The 17,877-nt window shown below is 37.3% G+C and overlaps 2 protein-coding genes and 1 long non-coding RNA gene across 3 annotated transcripts in view; 1 reads left to right on the top strand and 2 right to left on the bottom strand.

Annotated features, from left to right (window-relative positions):
- Window positions 1-10,661, top strand: part of LOC131487379 (uncharacterized) — a 79,164-nt gene extending 68,503 nt beyond the window's left edge. The window contains exon 3 of the long non-coding RNA XR_009249713.1: window positions 10,552-10,661. This is a non-coding gene — a long non-coding RNA (uncharacterized LOC131487379). The remainder of the gene's footprint in view (window positions 1-10,551) is intronic.
- Window positions 1,844-2,812, bottom strand: LOC131487378 (olfactory receptor 56B34-like). The gene has a single exon (XM_058688027.1). It carries the CDS (start codon window positions 2,807-2,809, stop codon window positions 1,844-1,846), a length of 966 nt encoding a protein of 321 aa, XP_058544010.1. The 5' UTR covers window positions 2,810-2,812.
- A 5,431-nt stretch (window positions 10,662-16,092) lies between the features above and the next one.
- LOC131488702 (olfactory receptor 56B4-like) lies at window positions 16,093-17,201 on the bottom strand. The gene is given in 2 exon segments (XM_058690564.1): window positions 16,093-16,337; window positions 16,340-17,201. Coding segments are annotated over 2 exon segments (1,023 nt in total). The 5' UTR covers window positions 17,118-17,201.
- Between the last annotated feature and the right edge of the window lie 676 nt (window positions 17,202-17,877).

Raw genomic sequence — 17,877 nt, 5'->3', positions numbered from 1 at the left:
GGGTCTGGGAACTCTAGAAGAGACATAAGTTTATTGGCACAAGTTAGGTTTTTCTTTCCAAAGTCTGTCACGATGGCCGTATGATTAGGTCAGGGGACTTTCTCAAACTTATTCACATGTTAGTTTGGAGCCAAAATTTCACCCTTGCTGGTCTATATTCTGGCATTAAAATAAATAAAAAATAATTTTACCAACTTTCTTCTCTCTCTGTCCACAAACTCATATCATTTCTCTTATGGGGACAGTTCTACTTTAGAGAACTTTGCTGACCTGTATATGCCAATGAACTGCAGCACCTCACTGGGATTTTCTTAGTTCGTTAGGGAAGTTCAAGTAATGTTGAATGTTGAAAAAGAAACTTTTAGTTTTTAATGCAGATTGACTCAAGAGTTGTTAAAGAATTAGTTGTTAAAGAGTTGTTAAAGACTGGCACCACCCACGTGCCCCAGTCGGTTGAGCATCTGACCCTTGATTTTGGCTCAGGTCATGATCTCATGGTTCATGGGTTTGAGCCCTGTGTCCACCTGTGTTGAGAGCACAGAACCTGCTAGGGATTCTCTCTCTCTCTCTGCCCCTCCCCCACTCACACACTCACTCAGTCTCTCCTCTCTCTCTCTCTCTCAAAATAAATAAACTTAAACAAACAAACAAAAAAGAGTTATCAAAGAGTTTGTAAAGTGACAAAATAATTCCTGTCAAATACTTAGATAACTAACAGAGTCCTTTAGAGTGACACTTTCTAGAGTGACTCTTTCTAGAAAATTTAAAATCTGCTGTATTTTCCATTAGACAGGAAAACTGCTGCCAATTTTATATATTTTTCAAATGTTTATTTTTGAGAGAGAGAGAGAGAGAGAGAGAGAGACAGAGCATGAGCAGGAGAGGGGCAGAGAGAGAGGGAAACAGAATCTGAAGCAGCCTCCAGACTCTGAGCTGTCAGCACAGAGCCCAACCTGGGGCTCAAACCCACAAACCGCGAGATCATGACATGAGCTGAAGTTGGATGCTTAACCGACTGAGCCACCCAGGCACCCCTGCTGCCAACTTTTTTTTTTTTAATGTTTATTCATTTTTGAGAGAGAGACAGAGCACAAGCAAGGGAGGGAATAGAGAGAGGGAGACACAGAATCTGAAGCAGGCACCAGACTCTGAGCTGTCAGCACAGAGCCAGACATGGGGCTTGAATTCACAGACCACAAGATCATGACCTGAGCTGAAGTCAGACACTTAACTGACTGAGCCACCCAAGTGTCCCAACTTGACCTACATTCCTATAACTGATAGGGATCCTATAGAGTGACTATAGAGGATTTAAAATGTGCTGTGTTTACTATTGGACAGGAAAATCGCTGCCACCTTTTAAATGGAATATTCTTTTATTAAAAGACAGGAGATTTATAATTTCACTTGGAGATCATTCCTTTTTATTGTCATCTTAATTTATGTTTTTAAAAGTTAGTAGCAAGGTTGAATAGAGAGAAAAGGGTAAGGGTTAAGAACAGAGACTCTGGAGCCTGAATGCTTAGGTTCTAACCTCACTCTGCAACTTCCTTCTCATTTGACCTTGGCCAAGTGTCTCAACTTTCTTGCCTCACCTGCAGAATGTGTAAATGAGAGTTGTACGTGTTTCATAGGGTTGTTGTGCAATTATATGAGTTAATATTTGAGAAATGCTTAGAACAGCGCCTGGCACATAGTATACACTTTACAAAACAGGTGAGTTAATTTGAATCGATATTGCTAGCAACTGGGAGACATGGAATTTTAACCCAGGGCTGTTGTGCTCCAAAGCCTGTGCTCTTTCTGTAATACCAGTTGTAAAATTCTGCCATCAAAAGTTGGCTCACTTCCTGGACACATTCTCACCCAAACCAAGCACCCTCTGGAAGCCCACTCTCAGCTCCTGGGTCCGTAGGGCATACACCATGGGGTTAAAGGCTGGGGGCATAACATTATGCAGCACGTTGAAGAGAACAGGGATGAAGGGGACCTTTCTTCCTGCCAGGTGGGTGACAGACAGCACAATAACGGCTGTGTAGAAGAAGACAATGAGGATGAGATGGGAGCTGCAGGTACTCAGGGCCTTCGATGTTGCTTCAGCAGAGTTCAGCCTCAGCACTGAGCGAACAATCAAAGCATAGGAAGCAAAGACCAGACCCATGTCACCCCCAAGTGTAACCCATGCCAAGACCAACTGGTATACTCTGTTAATAGTGACGTCATCACAGGCCAGACTAGTGACCCCCAAATTAGAGCACAGACAGTGGTCAATTTCATTTCTGGAGCAGTAGTGTCGCTGGGCAGCCAGCACAGGCAGTGGGATGGTCAACAGGCCATTCCTCAGCACCATGGACAGGGTGGCTTTGATCACAGAAGCCTCATTGACTATGGAGGAGTACTGAAGGGGGTAGCAAATGGCTACATATCTATCCACAGCCATGCAGAGGAAGATGCCTGACTCCATTCCCATGAAAGTATGGATAGCATAGATCTGAGCGAAGCACTCGTGGAGGCTGATGGCCTTGGCATCAAACCAGAGAATGGCCAGGATCTTGGGCATGATGGTGGTAGCCAGGCCAATGTCCACGATAGCCAAGATGCCAAGGAGCTGATACATGGGCTGGTGCAGGGAAGGCTCATGTTGGATGGTGATCAAGATGAGGATGTTGGCAATGAGAGCTAAGATGTAGAGCAGAGCCAGGGGCAGGGAGAGCCAGTGCTGCCACTCATGAATGCCTGGGAGCCCCACCAGGATGAACTCAGACACTTGAAGCCTTGAGCTATTGGTTATACTCAGGGTGGTATCCATATGATGGATGTCTTCTTCTCAGCATCTGCCTATGGATTAAGAGAAAATAAGAATAGGCAGTAGTAAGCTCAGCTGAGGCTCAAAGTTTGTGTAGAGGTAGAAGATTCAGATAAGTCCTTTTTAACATAATGTATCCTCAACCCACTTGGACCCTTGGAAAAAGTTCAGATAAGAACAGCAGAAGAGGAATGCCTGAGTGGCTCAGTCAGTTAAGCGTCAGAATTCAGCTCAGGTCATGATCGCGCAGTTTGTGAGTTCAAGCCACGTGTTGGTCTCTGTGCTGACAGCTTGCAGCCTAGAGCCTGCCTTAGATTGTGTGTCTCCCTCTCTTCTCTGTCTGCTCTTCCCTTGCTCACACTCTGTCTCTCTCCTTCAATATATATATATATATATATATATATATATATATATATATATATATATAGTGACACCCAAATTGTATAGATAGACATATAGATAGATAGATATAGATAGATAGAACAGCGGAAGAGCCAAAATAGATTCTAAGAAAATGATTTTAGCAGAATAAAAGTGAAGATTTACCAGCTTTGTTTTCTGGAAATTCTGGATAGATTTTTTCATGTGTCAGGGAATACAGACACAAACCAGAAGACTAGTACATTATAAAGATCCCAAAGTTAGAGGGCAGAGCTGTTTTCTCCATTGTTGGGGATCTTCAGGAGGAGACCAGGCAGCCACAGGGAGAATGCTGACCATGTTTTTATTTTAAACAGTGCCTGTAGTTGACAAATACGTTTTGACAAAAATCGTGTCATTTGATCTTCCCCAGACAGGGGTTGTTATTTACATATAGGGATATAGAGGTTGAATGATTTCACTAGGTAAGAGTCCTATATATTGAAAACACTAATAAGTGAGAAAGTTTCAGCAAAATTTTAATCTCTGGCATGAAGTCATAGCTAAAAGGTCAGTACTATGTAGGAATATCACTTGTTTCCTCCTCTGATTATGAAAGTGATGTTAAAGGCATATATAAAGCTATATTTTAAAATCATCAATTTTGTTAATAGAAGATCTAAGGAGACAAAATTACCACCATACTTCTCACCACTTCCAGATTTTTGTATGGTATAGGTTTAAAGCAGCAGGCATTTATGACACAGTTTAGACTGATTTGGGTAAGTTCACAGCTCATTTTTGATACTCAGTCCACCTCATTCTCTCATTCTCAATTTTGTTCACTCTTGAATTGTGTGGACTATCTCTCAGAGTTTGTATCAAAATGTGTACAGGCATTATGGTTTCAGGAGCCTTCAATACCTGACAATACCTGAGAATTCTTTTTCTTTTTTTACCTTTATTTATGAATAATACCTTGCCTTGTTAAATATTTAGGTATCAATATTTCCCTTCCAAATCTGTATCTGTGCTGTGTTTGATGGCATTAAGTATAAGATCAAGGTTCCAGCCCTAACCACCTGTGTGAAGAATGAATGGCTATGCCATTTATAATTATAATAAACATATAGTACCATGAAATTGATAAAGACAAATAAGAAAAAATAAAACCATAGCACTTTTAGAAAACAAAAGAAAAAGTTGAGAAAAATAATCATAAATCAAAATCCCAACAAACAAAGGTAATGGTTTTTAACATTTTAGAATATTTAATTTTCAGCATTTTTCTTCATTGAAAGAAAATCTTTTAAAAAAGTTTTTAATTTATTTTAGAGAGAAAAAGAGAGCATGAGTAGGGGAAAGGAGCAGAGGGAGAGAGAGAATATTAAGCAGACTCCATGCTGAGCATGGAGCCCAATGTGGGGCTGGATCCCACGATCCCAGGAGTCAGACACTCAACAGACTGAGCCACCCAGGTTCCCCTCAACTCTTGATTTCAGCTAGGTCATGATCCTAGGGTCATGGAATCCAGCCCTGCTGCAGGCTCCGTGCTGAGTGTAGAGCCTGCATAAGATTCTCCCTCTTTTAATAAGAATTTATGGGAGGTCTCCATAGGAATCTGTGAATTTTTTAAATTTATGTGGAAAAACTTTTACATTATTCTGAGGAGATCTGTTTGGCTTTTATCAAATTCTCAAAACATTCAATTATTCAATCAAAACACAGTTACAGAAAACCATTCTTTACTCAAAATTTTGGCCAAGATTCACTTCCCTATGACTTTTAATTTTTAATGCTTGACCTTCTGGGTTGTTTTTTTTTTTTACATTTATTTATTTTTCAGAAACAGAGAGAGACAGAGCACAAGTGGGGGAGGGGCAGAGATGGAAGGAGACACAGAATCCGAAGCAGGCTCCATGCTCCACAGACTCCAGGCTCCGAGCTGTCAGCACAGAGCCCGATGCGGGATTCAAACTCACAAACTGTGAGATCATGACCTCAGCCAAAGTCTGACGCTTAACCCACTGAGCCACCCAGGCACCCCCCTTCTAGTTTTGTGATGCAACTTATTTACATGGAATTAATTTTGCTGTTAATGAGAGGTATGTAAATAAAGTGATTTTGCATAATTAAACAATGGCTTCTACATCCCTTGACAAGTGATTATTATGCCTCTTTTGTTGCATAGAAAGTTTTGTATGTATAAATTGTATCTGGGCACTCAAATTTTTTTATTTTTTTCTGATTAATTTTGTGCCAATATCAAACTGAGTTAAAAATTTTAGTTTTATAATAAATTTAATACAGAAGAGAAATATATTCCCTTATTATTTATTCTCTTAAAATTTAAAGGCCTTTTTATGTGCTTATTTTCCAGATTAAACTTAGAATTCCTGCATTGGTTTCTAAAATAACAATTTTGGTTGGGATCACGTTAAATTTGTGGCTTAATTTTGAAAAGCCAAAAGTTGACATACTATCAAGTTCTTACATTCAGCAAATGTGGATTCTCTCTGCCTTTGTTTATCTTTCAAATCTTTAAATCTTTAAAACATGGTTATTAAAATATTTTATTTCTGCACTGTTCTTATGATTATTAGTATTTTGAGATATTCTGAACAAATATTTATCTTTCTAAGTGTTATTATATTGATTTTTGTTATTTCCTTTTGCATTCATTCAGTTTGCTAAACTTGTACTAGTTTTACACATTTTGTGAGTTTTTTTTTCTTCTATTACCTCAACAAATTAATGGCTGCTGGTAAACTAAACATTTTGGGTTTATTATTTTATAAATTGCAATTTTATTTGTTTTGTCATTTCTGTCTTGTGTATCATCATTTGCTAAACTATTATACATTTTTAAATTTTACCACTGATTCTCTTTTTCTGATTTTCTAAGTAGAACAAAAAGTTGCTTGCAGGGGTGTCTGGCTGGCTTTGGTGGTAAAGCATGCAACTCTTGGTATCGGGTTTGTAAATTCAAGCCGCATATTGAGTGTAGAGATTACTTAAAAATAAAATCTTGAAGGGGTGCCTAGGTGGCTCAGTCAGTTAAACATCCACTTCTTGATTTCAGCTCAGGTGATGATCTCATGGTTGTGAGTTTGAGTCCCATACTGGGCTCTGTATTGACAGTGCTGAGCCTGCTTGGGATTCTCTCCCTCTCTCTCTGCCCTTCTCTGCTCATACTGTGTCTCTCTATCTCTCAAAATAAATAAATCAACTTTAAAAAATCTTAAAGAAAAAAGAAGCACAACAAATAACTTAAAAATTGCCTGCAAACAATGCTATTTTCTCTTTACAAATATAAATATATATTAATCTTTGTTTCATATCTCAGTGAAATGGTTGGAAATTCATGATCAATGTAAATTAAGTATGATTAATTAAGTAAATTAAGTATGATTAAGTAAATTAAGTATGATTAAATTAAGTAAATTAAGTATGATTGTTTAGTGTTTTGTTCTAGGAATCTTAGATATAGAATTTATTATTCTAGACTCCTTGGTTTATCATTGACTTACTAACAGTCTTGGAACTCAGCCTCATTTCTCTGCTGTTTCCTAATCACAGAACTTGGTTTCTACAAAAGTGAGAAGACTGAGAGAAGGGAGGTAGTAGAGGTGAAGAATCAAATATGGAAAGCCATAGAAGGCAAGGATAAGGTATATATTTATTAATCAAATTCAGAGAGGAGGATAGAACTGCAGGAAGTTGGAAAACATCCATCCCCTCACCTCTCAGGATGCAGGTCATTGACTGGTTTATGTACTACTTCAGGAAGGTCTTTGAAGAGGCTCTCAGGCTGCAATGCCTTCTATGGATGCTTCTGCTCTCTGAGCTTCAGCTGTCTGTGTTCAGCCTTTTGTTGTTCAGAACAAATTCCTGTCGTTGCTTGCCACTCCTGGAGTCTGTGGTTTTTGTATAAATTAGATCGGTGAGATGCCTGATCCTGGTGTGGTACTCTTTAGGCCCTCCCTACTTTATAGCAAGCATCCTCCAGGGTTTTTTTTTTTTTTTTTTTTTTTTTTTTTTTTTTTTGGCATTGCAATGGGAATACAACCCAAGTACTCTTAGTGGTTAGTCACATAATGTTGGGTCCATTCAACTCTAGTCCCAGGGCAGCCCACCAGATGGACGGCTTTTCACTCCAGGATCCTCACAGAGTAATTCAGTTTTGTCTGATGAATAGTGCCTCTCATTGTGGGAAGGTTTTGAAATCTCCCTATCTCAAAATATGTCTTTACTCCATATCTTTTCCAGAGATTGCCTCTATCTATTTCCTGCATCACAAATATTGGAAGTAACCTCTTTTATGTTGCTTTCTTATCCTTGCCTCTTAAAGATTTCTTGTCTCACTGCAATTTAACCTTTGTTTCAACATCAAATAGACATTGCTCTTTCTAATGATCTCAATTGCCAAAAATATTGGATATTTTTTAGAAGTAATCTTACCTGGGGGATGCCTGACTGGCTCAGTTAGTTAAGCATCTGACTCTTGATTTTGGCTCAGGTCATGATCTCATAGTTTATGGGATTGAGCTCTGTGTTGGGCTCTGCACTGACAGGTGGAGGCTGCTTGGGATTCTCTCCCCCCACCACCCCTCCCTTGCTCATGCTCTCTCTCTCTTTCTCCTTCAAAAATAAATAAACTTTAAAAATATATATTTAAAAAAAGATGTAATCTTACCTGATCACTTCCTGGTATTTGTCTGTGTTGATCAGTTCCTTTTCCTAAGACCACTTGCCTCTCTTGTCTTTCATGACATCAAAATTTTAGTGTTAATTAAATTGGATAAAAGAATGCTATTGAATTTGTATTCAGATCAAATGTTCCTTAATGAGAGATGCATCCTCTGATCATCTTACCTAAAATAGCAGTCCCTGACCCTATAATTCTCTATTTTATTGATCTGTATGCCCGATATTACATGTCATATTATGACGTCATTTGTTTTTCTTTTCTTTTTCACATTAAAATGTAAGCTCCCCCAAAGCATGCTTTTTATAATTTTTGTTCATTGCTCTATCCCCAGCACCTAGACCAATTCCTGGCACATAGTAGGCATTTTATGAATATTTGTCAAATAAATGAATGAATATTGAGAAGAGTGAATAAAGAAGCAGTCTAGAGGAATTTCAAAGTGTGATGCTTTTGTTCATATGCAGTGACATTTTACTCTTTTCTGTATTCTATCTACATATACTATCATTAAATAAAACTAATTTTATCTTAATTTTCTTAAATTAGCTTTAGAAACACCCATTTTCTTCTTTGTTACTTAAAGACTGTCAGATTCTAATAGTAAAAAATGACTAGAAGCACAGTAAAATTGCAATGGAATGGAATCAATATATATTTTTTAGATTTTTATTTTAATTCCAGTTAGTTAACATACAGTGTTATATTAATTTCAGGTGTACAATATAGTCATTCAACACTTCCATACATTGCCTTGTGTTCATCAAGATAATTACACTCCTTAATCCCCATTACCTATTTAACCCATCCCCAGCACACCCCTCTTCGCCCCCCGCTCTGGTAGTTATCAGTTTATCCTCAGTAATTAAGAGTCTGTTTCTTGATTTCTCTCTCTCTATCTCTCCCACCCTCCTTCCCTTTCTTATTTTTCCCCTTTGTTGTTTCTTTTGTTTCTTAAATTCCACATGAGTGAAATTCTATGGTATTTATCTTTCTCAGCTGACTTACTTTGCTTAGCATTATACTCTTTAGCTCTATCCATGTCATTGCAAATGGCAAGATTTCATTTTTTATGGCTGAATAATATTCCATATTATATATATACACCACATCTTCTATATCAGTTCATCATCAGTTCATCAGTATATCATTTGGGTTCTTTCCATAATTTGGCTATTGTTGATAGTGCTGCTATAAGCATAGTATGTATCCCTTTGAATTAGTGTTCTTATATTCTTTGGATAAATAGCTAGTAGTGAAATTGATAGATTGTATGGTAGTTCTATTTTTAACTTTTTGAGGAACCTCCATACTATTTTCCAAAGTGGCTGCACCAGTTTTCACTTCTACCAACAGTTGAAGAGGGTTCCCCTGTCTCTGCATCCTCACCAACACCTGTTGTTTCTTGTGTTTTGATTTTAGCCATTCTAGCCAAAGTGAGGTGATATTTCATTGTCGTTTTGATTTGTATTTCCCTGATGATGACTGATGTTGAGCATCTTTTCATGTGTCTGTTGGCCATCTGTATGTCTTTGGAGAAATGTCTGTTCATGCCATCTGCCCTTTTTAAAATTGGATTTTTTTGGGGGGGGTGTTGAGTTTTGTAAGTTTTTTTAAAAATATATTTCGGGTACTAATCCTTTATTGAATATTTCATTTGAAAATATCTTCTTCCATTCTGTTGGTTGCCTTTTAGTTTTGTCGGTAGTTTCCTTTGCTGTGCAGAAAGCATCTTTGAGTAGTCTCAAAAGTTTATTTTTGCTTTTGTTTCTTCTCCTTGCCTCAGGAGAGCTATCTAGAAAGAAGTTGCTATGACCTATGTCAAAGAAGTTAGTGCCTGTGTTCTTTTATAGCACTTTTATGGTTTCAGGTCTCAAATTTAGGTTTTTAAACCATTTGAATTTATTTTTGTGTATGGTGTAAAAAGGTGGTCCAGATTCATTCTTTGGCATGTTGCTGTCCAGTTTTGGAATAGAATCAATATTTTGATCAATGTGTGAAATTCTTTTTTTTTTTTTTTTTTTGCTACAACCAAAGATACCTAATATTTCTGCAATTTTGTTTAATAGAATATTATTGTGTTTGGGTTTTGTAATATGTTGCAAAGTGAGGTTTAGCTTGCTAAAATTAAGATATACTGAGTCATAAATTATTATTGTCAAGCTGTAGCCAAAGAAAGTCACAGATTTATCAGAACATTAGGGAAATTTGCTTCTTTGCTTCTTGATTGTAAATAAGCAAGAGAAGTAACAGTTCTGGTAGAACAGCAATTATTTATGTTCTTAACTTTGCTAACAATAAATTTATATACTGATAAAAAATTTGATGTCACAACCAAGAAGGACTTGGGAAAAACAATGTGTTGTTCAGGACCTTGTGGGAAATGCTATGGTGAGAAATGGTGTAGATTTTCAAAGGAACAACATTGATAAGCATTTCACAGCATTAAATCTCTATACTGAAATCACAAGGTATTTCAGAAAATCTACAAATATGTAAAATAACCTTCACTAATAGAATATCAGTTGCTCTGGGAAAGATTGTTGTCTGATAATTTTCACCAATGAACTTGCCCAAAGGAAGGTAAGTCTGCTCAGTGGGTTTCTTCACAGCATCAGAGAAACTAAATAATAATGACAGTATAATGGGATGGAACTATTCTTATTTTCCATCATAGACAATGAATTGGCAATGTGGCCTGAATGGATCTTTGATGGCAGAATAATAAGAGGAATCTCAGTATGGCATCCAAAATTATGAAACACTATGAACGTGGAAAAAGAGAATGCAAAGACTCATTAGCAAAACCCTTCTGTGAACTTAGAATTGGCCTAGCATCCAACAAGGAGGTGAGTTTTTAAATTTTTTATTTTTTTTATTTTAGATAGCTAAAGAGAGAGAGAGAGAGCAAGTGGGGGAGAAGGGCAGAGAGAGAGAGAGAGAGAATCTTTAATTAATTAATTAATTAATTAAACATCCAAGTTAGCATATAGTGCAACAATGATTTCAGGAGTAGATTCAGATTCCTTAATTCCCCTTACCCATTTAGCCTATACCCCTGCCACAACCCCTCCAGTAACCCTGTTTGTTTTCCATATTTAGGAATCTCTTGTGTTTTGCCCCCCTCCCTGTTTTTATTGTATTTTTGCTTCCCTTCCCTTGTGTTTATCTGTTCTGTGTCTTAAAGTCCTCATATGAGTGAAGTCATATGATATTTGTCTTTCTCTGACTAATTTTGCTTAATGTAACAGCCTCTAGTTCCATCCATGTAGTTGCAAATGGCAAAATTTCATTCTTTTTGTTTGCTGAGTAATACTCCATTATATATATATATATATATATATATATATATATATATATATACCACATCTTCTTTATTCATTCATCCATTGATGGACATTTGGGCTCTTTCCATACTTTGGCTATTGTTGACAGTGCTGCTATAAATGTTGGGGTGCATGTGCCGCTTCGAAACAGCACACCTGTATCCCTTGGATAAATATCTAGTAGTGCAATTGCTGGGTTGTAGGGTAGTTCTATTTTTAGTTTTTTGAGGAGCCTCCATACTGTTTCCCAGAGTGACTGTACCAGTTTGCATTCCCACCAGCAGTGCAAAAGAGATCCTCTTTCTTTGCATCCTCACCAACATCTGTTATTGCCTGAGTTGTTAATGTTAGCCATTCAATTGACAGGTGTGAGGTGGTATCTCATTGTGGTTTTGATTTGTATTTCCCTGATGAGGAGTGATGTTGAACATTTTTTCATGTGTCTGTCAGTCATCTGATGTCTTTGGAAAGTGTCTATTCATGTCTTTTGGCCATTTCTTCACTGGATTAGTTGTTTTTGGGTGTTGAGTTTGATAAGTTCTTTATAGATTTTGGATACTAACCCTATATCTGTTATGTCATTTGTAAATATCTTCTCCCATTCTGTCGGTTGCCTTTTAGTTTTGCTGATTGTTTCCTTTTCTGTGCAGAAGATTTTTATTTTGATGAGGTCGCAATTGTCCATTTTTGCTTTTGTTTCCTTTGCCTCTGGAGACGTGTTGAATAAGAAGTTGCTGTGGCCGAGGCTACAACTGTTGCTGTGAACAGTTATAGTAATTAGAACTGTAGTAACTTTAAATATTTTCTGTTTGCTTTTCATATGCAAACTTTTATTTTTGCATGTGAACCCTTCTCTTTTCTATGTACAATTTATTGGAAGTTAACTTTACAGTTTAGTGTTTAGGTAACAGAATATTTGATTGGACTCTGACTGAATTTGAAGAATATGGTATTATATACAGCAGTGTATACAATGACTCTCGGGATTGTGCATCTTGTTACTTTGGGGAAAAGGTGAGAACTTCTTTATATGTGGAATAGTTGTATCTTTTAAAATAGAAGTATTAAATTGTTTTCTTGTTGTATGGGAGTTCAAAGGTGTGTAAAATGGTGCATGTGGAAGATGAGTAGTCAAAGGTATGAACTATGCTGTTAATCAGTTTATTGTGACGAAGTTACAAACCATTCTTTTTGGCCAGCTCTGTGAAAATGGATCAGTGTTCTTTAAATAATATGCCTTTGTCCACTGTAATGATGCCAAACTTTGGCAGTAGAGGGCACTGGAGAGACATCGTAAGAAGAAAGGTTTTTTTTTGTTTGTCTTTAGGTGAGGTGAAATTCAAATAAGATTCAGTAGTTAAACCATTTTAAAGTACATAATTCAGTGGCTTCCAGTACATTCACAATACTATTGTATTGCAATTACTACTTCTAATTACAGAAATTTTCACTATTCTCAAAAGAAACCCTTTTGTAAAGAGTTGTTTCCCATTTTCCTGTTCCTTTAGTCCATGGTAATCACTTATCTGCTTTCTGTCTATAGATTTGCCTATTTTAGATATTTATTACAAACGGAATCATATAATATGTGTCTTTTTCTGTCTGACTTTTTTTCATCTAGCCTAATGTTTTCAAGGTTCACCCATGTTGTAGCATCTACCAGTACTGCTTTTCTTTTTCTGGCTGGATAATTTTCCATTCTATGGGTACACCACATTTTCTTTTCTTTTTTTTTTTTTACTGCATTCATCAGTTCATGTACCTTTATGTTATTTTTATTTTTTGGCAATTATGACTAATGTTGCTATAAACGTTCAGGTACAAATTTTTGTACCTGTTTTCAGTTCTGTTGGGTATTTACCTAAGAGGAAAATTGCTGGGTAATGTGGTACAATCACTCAAAGAGCTGCCAGACTGTTTTCTAAAATGGCTGCACCAGCTTGTATCCCCACCAGCAGTATTTTTCTCCATAACTTCACCGACACTTACCATCTGTATTTTTAATTATAACATCCTAGTGGGTGTGAAGTGATATCTCATTGTGGTTTTGATTTGTACAATAATGGAGACACAGCTAATGTTGTTTTGAAAAGACAGATCCAAATTAAATTATAAACCAGATGTGAAAATAAATGTGCTAGAAAAGACAATAGGCAATTGAAAATAAAATAGTGTGATGGTATTAAAATCATATAAGGCAAAGCAAATGAGTAAATATAACACACATGGCAAAGAGGAAGAATTTATAAAGATAAAACAGAAAGCACATCCCTTTTTATACTCATGGCACATAGAGTGGAGAGAATAATTAACTGCTCTTATCTTTCTGTTGTGTCAGAGTTTTTGCTGAAACTCCAGGTTGGATGTTAGATGTTTACATATTTTCAAAAGGACTGAGAGACACATCCCCACAGAGCTGTTGAGAGTGGTCTACACTTTGGGCTCCTACATATAGACTCATGCTGTGTGTTTTGAATGAATGAATAAATTAAAATATACGTGAATGAAAGTTTAGAGCTAGATTTTAGGCTAATATTGCTATTTACCAGCTGATGAACTTGTATAATCATTCAACCTGAGCGCCTCTTTCTTTGTGAAAAAGTACTAAAGCAGTAATGCTTCCTAACTAAGAAGGCTGCTATGAAGACTGCATGAAATTAGTTGATCCACTGTGGGAAAGTGTTCTGCAAACTGTACAAAACTCTTGAAGGTTAGATGTTGTTATTATCCTGCTCCTTTGGACTAGAAACAGTGGATGTTGGGTTAAGTTCAAGCCCTATTCTATAACTGTCTCTCCCATACCTTTTCTTATTGGAGGATTGCCTCAATCTAAATCAGTGGTCATTGTCCGTCAAGGGTGAAGTAACAGCTGCTTTTGGAGAAAGTTTATAGTCCCTGTTCTTGGGTGAGTTTCCAAGCATTAGTCTTAGGATGGTCCCACATTATGGGTTAACTTCCTGCAGGTCTGCTCTGCTGCCCAGCAGTCACTTCCCTGGTGGGATGAATTCATGGTGTTGCTTCAGTCCTGGGCTGTCTTCTGAGGGCTTGTTCTCCAAAGTGGACTCATGAAAACTTTCTGAAGTCATTCTTCGTACCATGCTCTGGTATATTTGATACGTAGTTCGGCAGACCATGTTATACTACTGATCAATCACATCATGAATCAAGTATTAAGTGTACATTGTGTGCAAAGTTCTGTACTAGGCTTGGAGAAGGTAAAAAATGAACATGGATCAACATTCTTGAACTCAAAAGTATGCATATTTGTTAGATGTGCAATCGGTAAAATTTCATTTAGATTTAATTAATTGGTTATTTGGAGCTGCTTTTCTAAGGTATTTTCTAGGACAATTTTCTTTCTTTCTTTCCTAGAAGAAGGTTTTACCACATAATTAGATCGGTTTTTACATGTGCATATCACATCTCAAAGCCTGTTTTCTTTATTATCTCTTTTGCTTCGCATGGTATGCTGTGACTTAGTTCAGCAAAATGCTCTGATTGTCACTACTTTTAACTTGAAGAATTGAAGCAGAGGGAGATTTCATAAGTTGCTCAGAGTCATATAGAAATTCTGGAACAGAGCAAGAGTAAGAGGGAGAAGACTGCAAAAGTTGTGCGATCACACTTGCAAGGAGTAGAATCCCAGCTCCCCCACTTGAAAATTGTGCTGATGGGGCATGCTCTGTAACCTCCAGGGCCCTAGATCCCTTAGCTATACATTAGGAATAATACCGTATGTACCTCACAGGGTTATTGTGAGTATTAAATCAGATTGTGTGTGTGTTTTCTGGCTTATGAGAAGTACTTAGCACTTGTTAACCATTAATTAATTAATTATTATTATTGAAATTCTCTGCTACAAAAATGAAACTTTTCTCTTTGTATTTATTTTATTATTTTTTTATTTAAAAATTTTTTTTAAACGTTTATTTATTTTTGAGACAGAGAGAGACAGAGCATGAATGGGGGAGGGCAGAGAGAGAGGGAGACACAGAATCGGAAGCAGGCTCCAGGCTCCGAGCCATCAGCCCAGAGGCCGTCGCGGGGCTCGAACTCACAGACCGCGAGATCGTGACCTGAGCTGAAGTCAGACACTTAACCGACTAAGCCACCCAGGTGCCCCTTCTCTGTCTTTTTAGAATAAACATTTATTTTCTTTTTCTTATTATGAAAATGACATGAAAAACAAATATGTACAAGTTAGAGTAAATTCACACAAAGTTTTAAAGTCTTCATTTTTTACTACTATTAACAATAACTTTTTTATGAATACATTTTTGCTTACATTTAGACTATTTTTTAATTTATTTTAGATAAAGAGACAGAGTGAGAGAGCATGAGATGGGGAGAGGGGCAGAGGGAGAGAGAGAAAGAATCTCGAGCAGGCTCCATGCGCAGTGCAGAGCCTGATGCAAGGCTCGATTCAATGACCCTGGGATCATGACCTGAGGCGAAATCAACAGTTGGATGCTTAACTGACTGAGCAACCCAGGTACCCCAATTTAGACTATTTCTTTTAGATATTTTTCAAAAAATAGAATTACTAGATGAAAGAATATTAACATTTACAAACACTCCAGTAAATTTTGTCAAATTGCTTTTTGGTACATTTGGGCCAATTTACAGTCCTACCAGCTGTGTATGAGTATCAATCTCAGAATTGCATCAGTTGTCAGCAACATTTCACTTTTCTATTCTTACTTATTTTATAGTAAAAGGAAATTTCATTGTGATTTTCATATGTATATTTTGATCTGTGAGACTGACAGTTTTCATGATTTTATTGGCTACTTTTTTCCTAGTGAGAGATAAAGGCACATCACAACCCAGGTCTATCGACAGCTAAAAGCTCTATCCTTTCTTCACACCTTAGTGGCCTTCTAAAGCTGGAGTTACTTAGTGGACATATCTTCACTCAGTCCAAGCAGTCTCTGGAAGCCCAGTCTGAGCTCTTGCATCCTGAGTGCATAGACCATGGGATTGAGTGCAGGGGGGATGACATTGTGCAGTACATTAAGGAGCACAGGGATTAGGGGCGTATTTTTCTCTGCAGGGTATGTGACAGACAGCACAGTGATACCTGTATAGAAGAAGAGGATGAGAATGAGGTGGGAGCTACAGGTCCCCAGAGCTTTGATATTGCTTCTGGTGAGTTCATCCTCAGCACAGAGTGAAGGATTAACACATAGGAAGAAAAAACCAGAGCCATATCACTCCCAATCAGGATCCATGCTAAGATCAGTTGGTAAAATTTGTTCACAGTGATGTCATTACAGGCTAGACTGGTGACCCCCAAATTAGAGCACAGGCAGTGGTCAATTTCATTCTTGGAGCAATAGTGTCTCTGGGCAGACAGTATTGGAACTGGGATAGTAAACAGTCCATTCCTGAGCACCATGAATCCTGTGGCTTTGACCGCAAAAGTGTCAGTGATTATAGACAGGTATCGAAGGGGGTGACAGATGGCTATATATCTGTCCAATGCCATGCAGAGGAAGATACCAGATTCCATGAAGAAGAAACAGTGGATGGCATAGATCTGAGCAAAACACTCAGGGAGGCTGATGGCCTTGGCATCAAACCAGAAGGTAGCCAGGATCTTGGGCATGATGGTGGTGGCCAGGCCCATGTCCACAACAGCCAGTATGCCCAGAAAATGGTACATAGGCACATGCAGTGTGGCCTCATGGTGGATGGTGATCATGATGAGGAGATTAGCACCAAGAGCTAAGAAGTAGAGCAGAGCCAGGGGCAGGGAGAGCCAGTGCTGCCACCCATGAATGCCTGGGAGCCCCATCAAGATGAAGTGGGAAATCTGGAGGCTGGAACTGTTGGTAACACTGGTGGGAGTATCCATAGCACAGGTGCCCCATTTGCAGTGTCTGTCCATAAAACTGAAATGGCAGGAAGATTGCATTTGAGAATTTAGCTCAGGGTCCTGATAGTAGAGACTCCCCCCAAATGACTCAGTTTCTTTTATGTGTGCATAACCCTCCACCTTTTTTGGCTCCTGGAAATATTCCACAGAGGAGCACTAAAACAAGTCAAAATTTATTCTAAAGGTAAAGTTTGAATTAGCCATTTATTTTTACCACTCGTGTTTCTAATAAGTATGTTCAAATACATATGTATCAAGAATAATCTTATTGGTAACAGATAACAAATACTAATATTTGATTTATTTCCATTATTTCCATTTTATAATTATATTTGTATTTCCAGTTTACATCATTATATGGAAATAATGTATCCTGCCTTTGTGTTTCAGTAGTGTGTTCTAGGACATAAAATAGGAACTCAGTAAAAAATTATGACATGGATGAATAAATAAACCAAAACTTTCCAGATCATTAAAAGCAACGTGGAATCTTATATTTCTATATTTGGCTGTTCCATAATTTACTCACCACTATTTTACTTTTCAGATTGTTTCCTTTGAGTAGGATTTTTTAAATGATACAAAAGTGATACATACAAAGAACATCTTAAAATACTCTTTTTAGTAATATTTTGATTTTAACTGTCATACATGTAGATTGTTCAAATTCAAATAAAATTAAAAAAATATAAACAATGGTTACTAAGACTTCTGTGCTTAGGACTCCCAAATTTCTTCCTTTTCACCAGAGGCAGCCAGTAACCCAGTTTCTTAGGAATCCTTCCAGAGATAGTTTTTG

This window comes from Neofelis nebulosa, chromosome 10, assembly GCF_028018385.1.
Source record: "Neofelis nebulosa isolate mNeoNeb1 chromosome 10, mNeoNeb1.pri, whole genome shotgun sequence".
NCBI classification, from domain to species: Eukaryota; Metazoa; Chordata; class Mammalia; order Carnivora; family Felidae; genus Neofelis; species Neofelis nebulosa.
The sequence above is the reverse complement of the archived record's forward strand: the minus strand, read 5'-3'. Positions and strand labels throughout refer to the sequence as shown.